A 14,560-nucleotide genomic window follows, 5' to 3' on the forward strand; every position below is an offset into this window, starting at 1 on the left:
TTTTCGACGCTGGGCTCGTATTCTTCTCTGGCTGGGCTCGAGTTACGCCGGTTCTGGGCCTGCAATCCATCTACCTCGTCTTGTTGGGTGCAATCCGTTTCAATTCCCCCTCCCATAGGAAGCGCCTTGTCCTCAAGGTGAAGATGAGGAAATTTGGCACGCATTACTGCAGCAGGCTCCCAAGTTGGTGCGGCAGACTTCACCGAGGACCAAGAGACCAACCATTGCTCTTGCGGTATCTTGTCGACCAGTACCAGCCAGCTGTCTGTAGCTTGAATAGGAATATGCATAGGTGTGTGGAGTCGAAACTCCGCCGGAAGAGCAACTGAAGTGTCTGTAGACTCGATAAATGGCCGTAGGAGGGAAACATGAAATACATCATGGATTCGGCTATCAACTGGCAAACGCAGCCGATATGCCACTGCACCGATTCGTTCCGTAATTTCAAAAGGACCATAAAAGTGACGTCCCAACTTGGTCGATAGCGGCCTACCAACCGATTTTTGTCGATATAGTAGTAGGCGAAGTAGGACTTTTTCCCCGACGCAGAACTCTATATCCTTTTGATGTCGATTTGCGAATTCAGTCATATGCTTTTGAGCTCGTGCGATGCGATCCTTAAGGAATTTCAGAGTTGCTTGTCGTTCCTCGAGCAGCTCCGCCACTGTTTGATTATGTGACAGGCGGGAATAAGTTTGAAAGATGTTCGGCGGCGGGCGGCCATAGAGGGCTTCAAACGGCGAAATGCCGATACTCTCATTTGTTGAGCAATTTAGAGTGAGCTCTGCCCATGGCAACAAATCGAACCATCGTGAGGGGCGGTCATGTGTGAATGCTCGTAAGTATTGTTCAAGCTCGCGATTTGTAACCTCAGATTGTCCATCCGTCTGCGGGTGATAAGCCGTCGTGAATTGCAACTTGGTTCCACTTAATAACAATAACTCATCCCAGAAATCGCTCATAAAAATTGAATCACGGTCAGACAACAACTTGGCTGGGAAACCATGTAATTTTACCACCTTGTCAACGAACAAACGCGCCACCTGTTGTGCATCAAATCCTAGCCGAAGGGCTCCAAAATGAGCGTACTTCGAAAGGCGATCGACGACCACTGTAATAGCTGTGTACCCATGTGATGGTGGCAGCCCCACAATAAAGTCCATTGAAGCTGCTTCCCAAACCATGTTTGGTATCGGTAGTGGTTGAATTAGGCTGCTGAGGCTATATTTCGTAGATTGACATACGAAACAGAAGGCCACATAGTCGTGCTCGTCTCGGCGCATTCCGGGCCAATAAAATGAGCTTGCCACTCGTGTGAAAGTGCATTTTTCCCCTGGGTAACCAGCCGCGCGAGAGGAGTAGCATTCTTCAAGAATTTGTAGTCGGACTGATGAGGCATGACTAAGATAAATTCTGGTTTTATAGTACATCATTCCTCCATGTGCAGAGACGTTTGCAGGGGCATAATTCTTTTTGAGTGCTTCGTGTAGATGACATAAATCAGGCAATGTAGAGTTCTCTCGTTGGATGATCTGCATTACTTCGGGGATCGGTTGAGCAAACAAGGTGAACAGCTCGCCTTCGTCTCGTCTAGATAACGCATCGGCGACTTTGTTGGAGGCTCCCACTTTATATTTTATTGAAAACTTGAAACCCATGAGTTTTCGGAAATAGAATTGTTGATCCGGTGTTTGGATTACTTGAGATAACAATTCCTTGAGACTTCGTTGGTCGTTTCGAATTATAAACTCCCGACCTAGAAGATATTGCCTCCACTTGTGTCCGGCCTCGACAATTGCATAGAGTAGCTCCTTATGGTAAGTAGAGGCGAGACGTCGACGAGGGCCAAGTTTCTTGCTAAAGTAGGAGAGGGGATAGCCATTTTGTAATAAGACCGCCCCTATGCCAAAGTCGCTCGCGTCAGTTTCAACCACAAACTGTGAGTTGAAATCCGGCAGACTGAGGACAGGTGTTGAGCTCATTGCTTTTTTGAGCTCCTCAAAACTCGTACTTGCTGCGTCCGTCTAGGAAAATCCCCTTCTTCAAGAGCTCGGTCAGCGGGGCTGCAATCAATGAATAGTGGCGAACAAAACGGCGATAGTAACCCGTCAGTCCAAGGAAACCGCGGAGTTGTTTGACTGTTTTTGGTCGCGGCCAAGCCAACATTGCATCAATCTTTGACGGGTCAGCTAGGATTTCGCCCCTGGAAATTATGTGTTCCAAATACTCAATGGTAGAAACGCCGAAGGCGCACTTAGATTCTTTTAGGAAAAAGAATTTGAATGCAATACCGAGAGCACCAACCGCAGATGGACAAGGTGATGTTCAACGTCGGGACTATAGACGAGAATGTCGTCAAAGAAAACAATTACGAATTTTCATAGAAAATCCGCAAAAATAGCGTTCATTGCAGCCTGGAATGTTGACGGGGCATTCGTGAGTCCAAACGACATCACCAAGAATTCAAAGTGGCCGTCGTGAGTGCGAAAAACTGTTTTGTGGATATCATCGACGTGCATCCGGATTTGATAATAACCGGATCTAAGGTCCAGCTTGGAGAACACCCTGGCATCGTGTAGCTCATCAAAGAGCTCATCAGCTGTGGGAATGGGAAAGTGGTCGGACGTAGTGGCAGTGTTGAGGGCTCTATAATCCACACAGAAATGAAAACAACCATCCTTATTGCGCACCAAAAGGACAGGCGAGGAGAACAGACTTGTGCTTGGTTGAATGACTCCTTGTGACAACATCTCCCGTACTTGTTTCTCGATCTCCGTTTTCTGAAAATATGGGTATCGATATGGACGGACATTGACTGGTTTGGACGAGGGATGCAAATGGATGCGGTGATCCCATCGTCGTTTTGGAGGTAGACCTGTGGTAATTTCAAAAACCATCCAGAATTCGTCCAGTATCGGCTGCAAGGGAATGAGCGGTTGTGATTTGTCTGCGTCGGGAGGAGTCGGTTGCTCCACGAGGGGAGTGATCTCATATAATTCAGCTTCTGGTTCTCGCTCCAGGAGAGCGAAAAGTCCATGATAGGAAATGGACTATGGGGGCTTGGCTTCTCCCTACAAGGTGATCAGTCTGTCTTCCCATTTGAATTTCATGGATAAAGTCTTGTAATTCTTCGTCACCTCACCAAGATCTTGTAACAATTGGACACCCAAGATGATGTCTGGACCTTCGACTTGGAGAATAAATAGATCAATTGCAAACATATGTCCATGCAGAGAAATTGGTGTGGATAAGCAAACATATTTGCAACGTAAAGAATCACCGTTTTCGACAAACACCCGAAAAGGAGTAACCGAGTGAAGAGATAAACTTAGCTTTTCCGCTACGGCAGGTTTAAAAAAATTGTGTATGCTGCCGCCGTCAATTAGGACCGAGATGGGTGACTCATGAATATGTCTTGTTAGGCGAATAGCGCGCGGACGCAGTTTGGGCCCGATGACATGAATCGTGGATATATCACCCGTAATGACCATTGTATTAGCCTCGTCCTCAGAGTCAGAGGCATCTTGTGTCTCCGGAATTTCCTCCACATCGTCCTCACCCATGAAGGCGTAAAATTTTTTCTTGCAAATATGAGTACGAGAGTATTTTTCAGGGCAATAGAAACATTCACCTCGTTTGGCCTTCTCAGCCTTCTCTGCCGGCTGAGACCCGCACAATTGGGTAGTCACGAGGTGGACCATCACGATCGTTACGTCCCAGAGCCGGGCTTGGGTTACCCGTCGGTCGAGAGTGCGGTGGGGTATATTTTGTGATTTGTTACGTGTCGCGCGAATCCATTGAAGGATTCTGGACTGGCATCCCAATCGAAGCGGCTGAGTGACAAGCCGAAAGCTGCTGAGCGAGGGCCATAGCGTCGCCTAATGAAGTTGGGCACCGCGTTAATAACTCGGCATTCAAAGAGGGTGAGAGACTTGCAATGAACAGGGAAGTTAGAGTAGAGTCCCCTACATTGCCCACCTTCTGGAGAACCGGTTCGAACGCCTTCAAATAATCATTCAACGAACTGGATTGCCGAAGAGTCGCTAAACGACCCACATAATCTTCGTAAAGGTCTGGGTCAAAGCGCAGTTTTGCCGCGATGAGAAATTCATCCCAGGTTTTGCCGTTGTTATTGTCCTCCCAATAGCTGAACCACTCTGCTGTTGCGTCATCCAATAAGAACTCGGTGAGATATAGACAGTCTGCCAATGGCGTGAAGGAATGGTTGTAGTACTTTTGGATTCTTTTAATCCATCGGACCACGTTGTCATTCCCAAATCTCGGGGGATCAAATTTCAGTTTTGGCCATGAATCTGGGTCGAACGTCGGTGGTTTGGAGACTACTGACATCGGGATTGACCACCCACGTGAAGCCGGGACTGAAGCAGTGGGTTTAGGTTGTGTGGAGCCCAGGTTCTCGACCGCTACCAAGAGTTTGGATAAATGGTCTTCCAAGCTCTTATTAATCATTGCTTTTGTCGAGAGAATGCCTCCTGATCAAAACGGTTTGACATCATCGTCTTCTCATTATTCGACAATCGGACTTTGACGTCGAATAGCATTTGACCCAGCTCCTGAATAGAATATTCCGCCAACGCATCCTCTGATGGTTGCGACGCTGAAGCCATGGCGTACAAGAATGGAGGAAGAGGTCGAAATGAAGGCACCAAATGATACGAAAATGGGGTGGGTATGGTGTTTGATGAAATGTGTGTATGAAAGTGTTTGTTGAATTGTGCAAAAAGGACGTAAGCTGGGTTTGAGAAAGAAGAAACTGTATTTCCTTAATTCTCAATGCTGACTCGATCTACATGAATTCCATTATATATAGAATTCTCCCTACTTGGTTCAGACATGCGACTCGGGAAAAAACCAAGAAGAAAACCCGAGAAGTGGACTCGATCTATCCTAACAAAGTAACCAACTCAAAAACAATACAATCACGTCTCTTATCATGGAGAACGTGTGAATCCTAACTTCCTTCCACTCTTCACGTTCAGTGAAGGACATAATCCTTGAACTTTCCAGGTCTTGACTTCTTCCTTGTGGGCTTGGTCTTCTTCTTCTTCTTCTTCTTCTTCTTCTTTTCTTGGGCCTTTTCGACGCTGAGCTCATATTCTTCTCTGGCCAAGCTCGAGTTACGCCGGTTCTGGGCCTGCACTCCATCTACCTCATCTTGTTGGGTGTAATCCGTATCACACACTCACAATTCATTATTCGAAGTCTCAATTTCCCTACAACATTCAACGAAGCGGTAACCAATTTCCACCCATCTCTCTAAATCAAAGGTATAATTTCGATTCCCAATTTCACATCTTTCAATCATCATATGCTTATCATGAAAATTGAACCAATACCCACCAACTCGAACAACACAAATTAAAGAATGGAACTTTAGAAATAAAAATCGAATAAAGAACTTAACTTTCAACATGAGATGGGACTGCCTGAGCCATTTTGTAGTCCAAAATTTGGCAACTACAAACTTCTTTGTACCTACGTCATAACTACGGTACTTTGTCTCTATATTCTCCCATATTTATTTCGATGTGTTTACAATACAGTATAGAGACTATCATCTAAATCACTTGAAATAAAGTTCTTACAAAGATAGTCTCCTTTATGCCAAGTGTCATAGTCGAGGATGACTCCAAAGTTGGTCTCTTCCTCACTTGGAGCGAGTGGCTTGTCTTCCTTGAGGAAATGCACGACACTCAAAGTTGTTAGGTAATACAAAATCTTATGTTTCCAACTCTTGAAGTTAGTTTCTCCAAACTTCGGTGGCTTCTAGATAGGTGGCATCATTATTGGTGTCGAACTCGTTTCATGATAGGAGCTAGCATTTGTGTTGACCACAGAGGACCCCACATTTGTGTTGACTCTGAAGGGTCCAACACCCATGTCAAGCCCAAAAGCCCCAACACTCGATTCAATCAAGGATCCTAAGGAACCACTAACGGTGGAACCAATCGATCTACTCGATGTGGATTCACCAGTGAACCCAAAAGGGTTTGAAAACTCCCAAGGGTTGTTGGTGAAGTGGTAGAAGCGTCAGAATTGGTCATGATTGTTGGGATCGGTGATGAACTGATTGGCTTGGTGGTGGAGATGGTGGATGGAAAAGTGGTAGCGGTGATGCTTGATTTGGTAGACATTTCTAAGTGAAGGTGTTAAGTTTCGAAAGTTTTAAAGGTATATCTGGCAAGCATCTCGTCTTGCGATTGTTGTGAAAGCTGAGTGCACCTGATCAGACATCATACAACCAAAAAGAAGAACAAATAAATACACGAAAATAAACCAATGGAAACACAATAATCAAAACTGATAAACCTTAAAAGTAGTTTAACTGAGTAGAGGAGTCGTCTTTTGGCAAGACGAAATACGTCCAAGTAGTGCTCTCGGATTGACGTGTCGTCCCCAAAAATAAAATGCCTATGTCTTGTTTGACGCAACACCGCAAACGAAACAAACTCCGACGAACTGGATGAAGGCGATGTCAAAGCTTCGATATATGAGATAATGAAGAGAGAGAACATTTATCTAATGCTATGTAGTGAATGAGTTAGAGTGTAGAATGCATGGAATGACTAACCTATCTATAGACATAGTCCTTTGATCGGTCACGATTCCAATAAACCTTATTAGTTACATACTCATTCCGTCCTACAAGAGTATCCATTCTTTCCTTTCTAGTCTGTCCCATAACAGTGCATTTTTTAATTTTGAAAACTGTTTTTTATCACTACTGAGGTAGGACCCATTCTCCACTAGCAATACTAAAACTCGTGTCCAACAAAAAGTGCATACTCTTGTGAGACTGGAGAAAGTAATTGTTAAGACGCGACAGATATAAAACTCGCTTATGAGAAGAGTAATAATAATAATAGTAAAAAAAGACGATTCCAAAATTATATAGAGGTGCAATGGAATTTACATTTGTTGTTTCCTTCCACAAGCATTGTACATATGAAATGAACATATTTAAGCTTGATTTCCATTTTCTAGAGGTTGGCTATGATGAGTATCTCCTCAATTCCCACCTCGTTTCGTCCCCGCCGAGCCTCCAAGTGGCTCCACCACCCTTTCACCGCCCACCACACTGCCGATGGCCAAATTTCCGCCCGCAGCACCCAGGACGACAAGTGCATCGATATGCAGTATCTCGAAGCGATCAAGGAGCTCAAAAGATTAAGTCTTGATCACACCCCTCTTCACACCGTGTATATCTCTTGCGTCCCCGAAGAAGAAATCGGTGGATTTGATGAGATGACGAAGTTTGTTGAGACTAGAGAGTTTGAGGAATTGAATAATGGACTTGTGTTGGATGAAGGCCTAACCTCTGTAAGTGATGAGTTCAGAGTGTTCTACACTGATCGCACATCTTGGCACGTCGTGATCAGGGCGCGGGGTATGCCTGGCCACGACTCCAGGATGTTCGACGGTAGCGCCATGGAGAATTTGGTGAAGAGTGTGGAGATGATGACGAAATTTAGGTCAAAATGTAATCAAAATGCTTAATTGGGTAAAAAATCGGCTTAACAACCGTTGATCGTATTTTTTTCTCGGCATGGACTGATTCTGGCTCGATTTCAAATGTGTGGGATGCAATAATTCAAAATGTAATATCTAAGGCCAAAATCATAAAACTTCAATATGTTTAGGAGCACATTTGGCCCATACTCAAAATATTAACAAAATTGTATTTCTTTAAAATAAAATTAAATTTGGTAGTAGGATATATATATAGGGATGTATTCATTTCCTTTTCCTATATTTCCTCCTTTTTCCTTCTTAATATCAATCATTAGATTAGAGAAATGGACGGTCAAGATCAACATTGGGTAATTAATCCCGTGTTGCATTATTTGTCCTATTTTGTGCATTATGAGGATACAATAGTAATCTAATAATGGCTGGAAACCGCTACGAATAATGCACCACATGGTCACGAGTAATGTATATAATTGTCTATATAATGCACAATATGTGAACTGCAATGCATACGAACAAGATGTGTTGTGTTATGATGTTTGACACACGTTTCTTGTTTCCCCTAAGGGTTTAATAAGCATAGGGGCTAGGGTATAGTACGTAGACATGTATGTAATCTTCACATGGTAACGAGTAATGGATATAATTGACTATATAATGCACAATTTGTGAACTGCAATGCATACGAACAAGATGTGCTGTGTTATGATGTGTGACACACGTTTCTTGTTTCCCCTATGGCTTTAATAAGCTTAGGGGCTAGGGTATAGTACGTACGCATTAATAACAAATTATAAAACGATACGAATAATTCACCAAATTGTCACGAGTAATGGATGTTATTAACTACATAATGCACAATATGTGAACTGCAATGCATACGGATAAGATGTACCATGTTATGATGTTTGACACACGTTTCTTGTTTCCCCTAAGGGTTTAATAAGCTTAGGGGCTAGGGTATAGTACGTAGACATTACTAAATGCACGTATGTAATCTTCAATCCGTTGATTAACCCATATACACAATACCTCTAATAATGCATAATATACTGAGATAATGCCAATTAAAAGCTACATAATGCACTACCTAAACCAAATAATGCACATACGTATATTCCAATAACAACAATTTGTTAGTAATGTCTACGTACTATACCCTAGCCCCTAAGCTTATTAAACCCTTAGGGGAAACAAGAAACGTGTGTCAAACATCATAACATGGTACATCTTATTCGTATGCATTGTAGTTCACATATTGTGCATTATATAGTTAATAACATCCATTACTCGTGACAATTTGGTGAATTATTCGTATCGTTTTATAATTTGTTATTAATGCGTACGTACTATACCCTAGCCCCTAAGCTTATTAAACCCTTAGGGGAAACAAGAAACGTGTGTCAAACATCATAACACAGCACATCTTGTTCGTATGCATTGCAGTTCACAAATTGTGCATTATATAGTCAATTATATCCATTACTCGTTACCATGTGAAGATTACATACGTGTCTACGTACTATACCCTAGCCCCTAAGCTTATTAAACCCTTAGGGGAAACAAGAAACGTGTGTCCAAACATCATAACATGGTACATCTTATTCGTATGCATTGCAGTTCACATATTGTGCATTATATAGTCAATTATATGCATTACTCGTGACCATGTGGTGCATTATTCGCAGATACCAAAATGTGGCAGTTACTTTTCCGTCAAATGTCAATAATATCCCTGTAATGCATACAACCACCTTCTATAATGCAACACGGAACCAGTTTTATAGAATCAATCTGATCCGTTGATGCCTTAGATCTAACGCGTAATATTAAGAAGGAAAAATGATCTAAGATGTGAAAAGGAGAATAACGCTCCCCTATATATATATATATATGTATACATATATATAAATCCTATATATATATATATATATATTTATTATAGAATTGGTTTTATTGTGTTCTTCCTCCATTTCCGAACAAAAATTTTGATTTTGTATGAATAATAAAATGTAAAATGGAAAAGTTAATTCAATATTGATCTAATATATTGATTGTACTATAATATTTCTATTAATAGATTAAGTTATGAAAATATAGTACTAATTGCAATAAAGAAGAGACGTTACCGGTTTGGTTAATAAACCGCCGGAAGGAAAGAGTGCACTAAAATAAGCTTCTCGTTTTCAAAATTTTGAAAACCCCTCGCTCTGTCTCTGTCTCTGTCTCTGTCTCTGTCTCTGATAATTTCGGCGCAACTTTATCTCTCTAGGGTTCCAAATCCGACATTTCTGTTCCTCTCTTTATCTACTCTCCAACTCCAGTAAGTTCCCAATTTCTGTTCTGCTCTCTCTCTTTCTCTACGAATTTCGAAATTCTCGACCAATTTTGGACTTTATGCATACTCGGAAATATCTGCATCTTTTCTCGGGAGAGCGGGGTATTGCAGTTTATTGATTCTTGAATTCTAACTTAATTCAATTGTTTCTTGCACTGTAGGCGTTGAATTCGTAGGGAAATTTGGAATTCTCGACTGCTCTGGGTCCGAATTGTTATGTCACTATTCTTTGGTGGCTAGCGTTGCTTAATTGAAGATTAGATATGGTGGATGCTCTTAAAGAAAGTAATGGCAACGGTTGTCGAAGTTATTTTGAGAGTTTAGTAGAATCCTCTGATGTTGAGGAGGTGAAGGCTAATGGCGTTGCAGTCGATGCTGAAGCTGGTCCTTCTGGATTGGGAGGCGATAGTTTGCTTACTTACAAAAGGCGGAAGTGTATCAAGGTTATGGAGTGTGGGAAGGTTTCTGATGATTCGGCGAGTCAGCTGAGTGAGAAGGTGCGGTAATTTCTTATTTCCTAATATTTCACATTATAAGACTAGTAGCGAACTAAGTTTAATTTGTTCACTTTAAGTTTAAATTTAAGTATTTTGCTTTCCACTGTTAGTTATATAATTAGAAGTTATAAGCTGTAGACTCTCAGTTGGAACAATCTTGCAAGACTAGTGACTGCAGTTTTTGGAAAATGATATTTAGACTTTAGTTAGAAAGATAATGCTTTGCTGCCGCACTTTAATACTCCTACTAAGTTAAGGACTACTACTATGGGTGCACGTTAGAGAGTTATGCATATTGATGAGTCATATTTATCATTCCCTTGGTTTTGGGATTTAGTATTGGACTTCTTCTCTACTTCCTTTTCACTTCAAAGATGGCATGTTATAATATCACCCATGTTTACAAATAATTAGCTACCTAATTTTCATTTTCTGATTCTACAACCATCCATCTTTGTGGGTGTCTGTCAGTTTTATGTATATTCTCTGTCAGGCTGCTGAGGTACTTTTGATTTTCCCAGTCAATGAAGTGCTTACTTGACCTAGCTAAATGTTCTCAGAAAGATGCAGATTGTTCCAATGATTGCTCACTCAAGCACAAAAGAAACATTATTCTGGATCAAATCTGCCAGCCGCTCAATAGTGGTGGATTGAAGAAATGCATTAAAAATGCCCTTGTTTTTCCAGAAGGAAGTGGTACTGGAACTTCTGCGAAGGTATTTTTCGTCTTGGAGGCTAACCTTCAATTTATTCACTTTGTCATATTTTTATTTCCTATTTACCAGAACTAAGTACTCCTGATTTTATTTTTTGTGAAAATTTGTAATTAAATATTATTTGTACTCAATAAGACTTATCTTGTAACTTGTTTTAATTCAAAGATAACAAATTGGTATGTTTTGGTCTCTTTCAACCACATCCTCTATTTAGTTGTAGAATCTTAACTCTTTTATGCGATTTGTTTCTAGGATTCTGTTTGTTCTAGTGAAGACTGGGGCAAAAGCACATCTCAAACTGGGACTGTGCTTGATGGTCTCCAGAATGCAACTAAGTCCAATTTTGGTTTGACATCTAGCGGATTAGTCAATGGACCTAATACTACAACATTCACAGAGCGCTGTACTTCCACCTTTGTGGATGTTTTTATGTCAGAACAGTTTGCACAGCTATGCAGTTTACTCCTTGAAAATTTCGAAGGCATAAAGGCTGACATTTTTTTTGATTTGAATCGTATAAACACAAGGATGAAGGAGAAAGTATATGAAAAGTCACCACTGCTATTTCAGTCTGATGTTCAAGAGGTACTTTTCTTTGAAGTTACATATATCTGCTTGTTGGGTTGGGTGTGATTCTTGCTGCATTAGATGTATTTATTTGGACACATTCCTTGGAATTCTATTTATGGACAAATTATGGCTACTCTGAATATTTCATTGTGGAAATCTTGGATTACGAAATTGAAGAAGATACTTCATAGTTTCATATGTATCGCATTTGTTTGAGCTTCAGTTATCATTATTGAATTTTCTTGTGTAGATTTGGGCGAAGCTCCAAAAGATTGGCTCTGATATAACTGCTCTTGCAAAGTGCCTATCAGACAAAACTATAACTTCTTTCCACGAACAGGTAAATAATTTGAGCTGCAAATGCCGTTTCCGTGTTTTGTCTCCTGGTTCTTGCCTGATTGTCTTAATTTGCTGGCTTCCTGCTACTTATGCAGCTGGTATTGACATATATGTATTTTTAGTATCCTCAGGCAAGCAACCCTGATCAAAGCATCTCCGAGGGTGCAAAACATGAGGTATTTGTTTCTTTTTCTATACTTTTTCATTAAGTTAGAAAAGCATTGGGGACTTCAAACTCAAAGTTTTTCCTGTGCTAAATCCTTTTTCTTTGTTACTGTTTCATCACGATAATGAAATTAATGGGACTTCCACTTATTCAATGTATTTGATTTAGTTTCTGCTTATATGAGAATTGAGCTGAAAATATATAATCGATTCAGTAATATTGCACATTCTGCTGGCCAGAAATGCAATTTTCCTGTATCACTAATGTATTTATGATGATAATATGTTTTTACTTATTATGGTTGAAGTCCCTGACATTAAATTGTAGTCTATTTCGGAGCTAATTATGCCTTACACACTTACAGAGGTGATTGAAGACTTAGATGTCAGTGGAAAATATATTTGAAAACTAATTTGGCTTCTATCACATCTTGGGTAATTAAGGGGCAGATATGACTTTTACTATGTTTGTTGACAGTTCCTTGTGCACACTAAACCGGAGGTGGCAGAGACATGTGGTCTTGATGAAGCCCATACCTGCAGGCGTTGTAGGGAAAAGGCAGATGGAAGAACTGGTTTAGTCTGCGATTCATGTGAGGAGATGTATCATATCTTCTGTATTGAGCCTGCCATTACAGAAATCCCTAGTAGAAGTTGGCACTGTGCCAACTGTATAGCAAAGGGAATTGAAACCTCACATGAGAACTGCGTAGCTTGTGAGAGGCTAAATGCCTTTTTGTCACCATGTGATGGCAGTGGTGGAGAAGATGGGCTTGGGAATGACGTAACAACAGAAGAATTAGAGGGGAGTTCAAATGAGTTTGTTGCCAATGAAGAGTTTCAGCACTGCACAGTATGTCGAACTGAAGTTGGCGGTGATGAAGAATATAGAATTTGTGGGCACAACTTTTGTCCTCACAAGTTTTACCATGAGAAATGTTTAACAACTAAGCAGCTTATCTCGCATGGCCCATGTTGGTATTGTCCTTCCTGTCTGTGCAGAACTTGCTTGACTGATAAAGACGATGATAAGATTGTTCTATGCGATGGCTGTGATCACGGGTACCACATCTATTGCATGCAGCCACCACGCTCTACCATACCAAATGGGAAATGGTTCTGCCGAAAATGCGATAGTGGAATTCAGCGTATCCAGAGAGCCCGGAGGACATACGAGCATATGCAAAAGAGAACCTTGGATGGAAAACTGAAAGGCAGTGAGGCTTTGAACAAATCTGGTGGGGTGGATATGCTTCTTAATGCAGCTAAAACTCTGAATTACGAAGAGAATATGGCTGCAATGGAGTTAGACAGCTAATTGAGCTGACAAACGCTCTTTTTAGGAGGAAAACAAGGAAGTTTATGCTTGTACATTACTGCATCATTCGAACAACTGACATTTTTGCTACAGGCTAACTTTTGACTTCAATCATCCCTTTTGTAGGCAATGGGATCCTGCTTTTGTTCCTCAAGGTAAATTCTGTTGTGAAATTGTAGACACAGTGCAAGAATCGATTTAGGTGTTGTAGTTTGTAGTAAATATTCTTGTACAAGATCATGATACTGAGTGTTCCGTGATAAATTGATCGGAAAGAATCGCTTCTGCCCCTGATTTGGAGTTGAGGTAGGCTTAACTGGATATCCCTTGTATTGAATTGAATGGGTGGTTGTTGCAATTGTAATAAGCTTCCCTGTTTGTTGAGATATTGCTATATTCTTGTTTAACAGCCTAAGACTAGGCCAAATGCTCTATTCTGTATTTTATGCATTTTCCTCCTACATTATCGACAGATTTTCTCCTCCCCTATTTATATACTCTCTCTGTCCCATTGAAGATTGACCACTTTCCTTTTTAGTTTGTTTCACCTAAGATGATCTATTACTAAAATGGAAATCTATTTATCTCTACTTTATTTCCACTATTTTACTTTACTCTTTTCACCCAACACACAAAATAAAACTACATAAAATCTCGTGCCGCCCAAGGAAGGGGTTATCTTCCTTGGGATGAAGGGAGTACCTGATTATGTTGATAGGATGCAAATTTTCTCAAGTGAGAATATGAAAATTTGCTACATTCAACTTATTTGCGAGTATATGAGAATTTATTGATGAAAGATTTATCTTATTTGCAATGTATTGTGATAAAATTAAGATGTACTTCATAAAATATATGGAGAATGACTAAATTGGAAGATAAAGAACTCAACTAATTGAGAACTTAGAGTATATAAACTCAATGTAAATTATAGTTAATGAGAAATCCTAAACTTATGGAAAATAAAACTACAAGGAAAATAAATAAAAGCATAATAAACAAAAAAGGAAAACCTAATTTGGTTGAAGGAAAAACATTTAGGCCATCCATAATAGGAATAGCCCAGCAATAGCCCAGTCATAGCCTAGCCACTGCCACATCATCAGCACTAAAAATCCTCCTGCCA

General features: G+C 40.6%; 2 protein-coding genes across 3 annotated transcripts; both read left to right on the forward strand.

Annotated features, from left to right (window-relative positions):
• The first annotated feature begins 6,063 nt into the window (after positions 1–6,063).
• Positions 6,064–7,518, forward strand: LOC121754620 (aminoacylase-1-like). The gene is made up of 2 exons (XM_042149947.1): positions 6,064–6,147; positions 7,006–7,518. Exons 1-2 carry the CDS (start codon positions 6,064–6,066, stop codon positions 7,516–7,518), a joined length of 597 nt encoding a protein of 198 aa, XP_042005881.1.
• Positions 7,519–9,672: 2,154 nt separating this feature from the next.
• LOC121753955 (PHD finger protein EHD3-like) lies at positions 9,673–13,884 on the forward strand. 2 transcript variants are annotated; one of them, XM_042149262.1, is made up of 7 exons: positions 9,673–9,814; positions 9,991–10,326; positions 10,887–11,042; positions 11,295–11,627; positions 11,863–11,952; positions 12,074–12,127; positions 12,595–13,884. In XM_042149262.1, exons 2-7 carry the CDS (start codon positions 10,093–10,095, stop codon positions 13,432–13,434), a joined length of 1,707 nt encoding a protein of 568 aa, XP_042005196.1. In that variant the 5' UTR covers positions 9,673–9,814; positions 9,991–10,092; the 3' UTR covers positions 13,435–13,884. The 2 variants fall into 2 exon arrangements, with proteins under 2 accessions (XP_042005196.1, XP_042005197.1); XM_042149263.1 differs by lacking the exon at positions 12,074–12,127.
• The last annotated feature ends 676 nt before the right edge of the window (positions 13,885–14,560 follow it).

The sequence above is a fragment of the Salvia splendens genome, chromosome 11 (genome assembly GCF_004379255.2).
Source record: "Salvia splendens isolate huo1 chromosome 11, SspV2, whole genome shotgun sequence".
Classification (NCBI taxonomy): domain Eukaryota; kingdom Viridiplantae; phylum Streptophyta; class Magnoliopsida; order Lamiales; family Lamiaceae; genus Salvia; species Salvia splendens.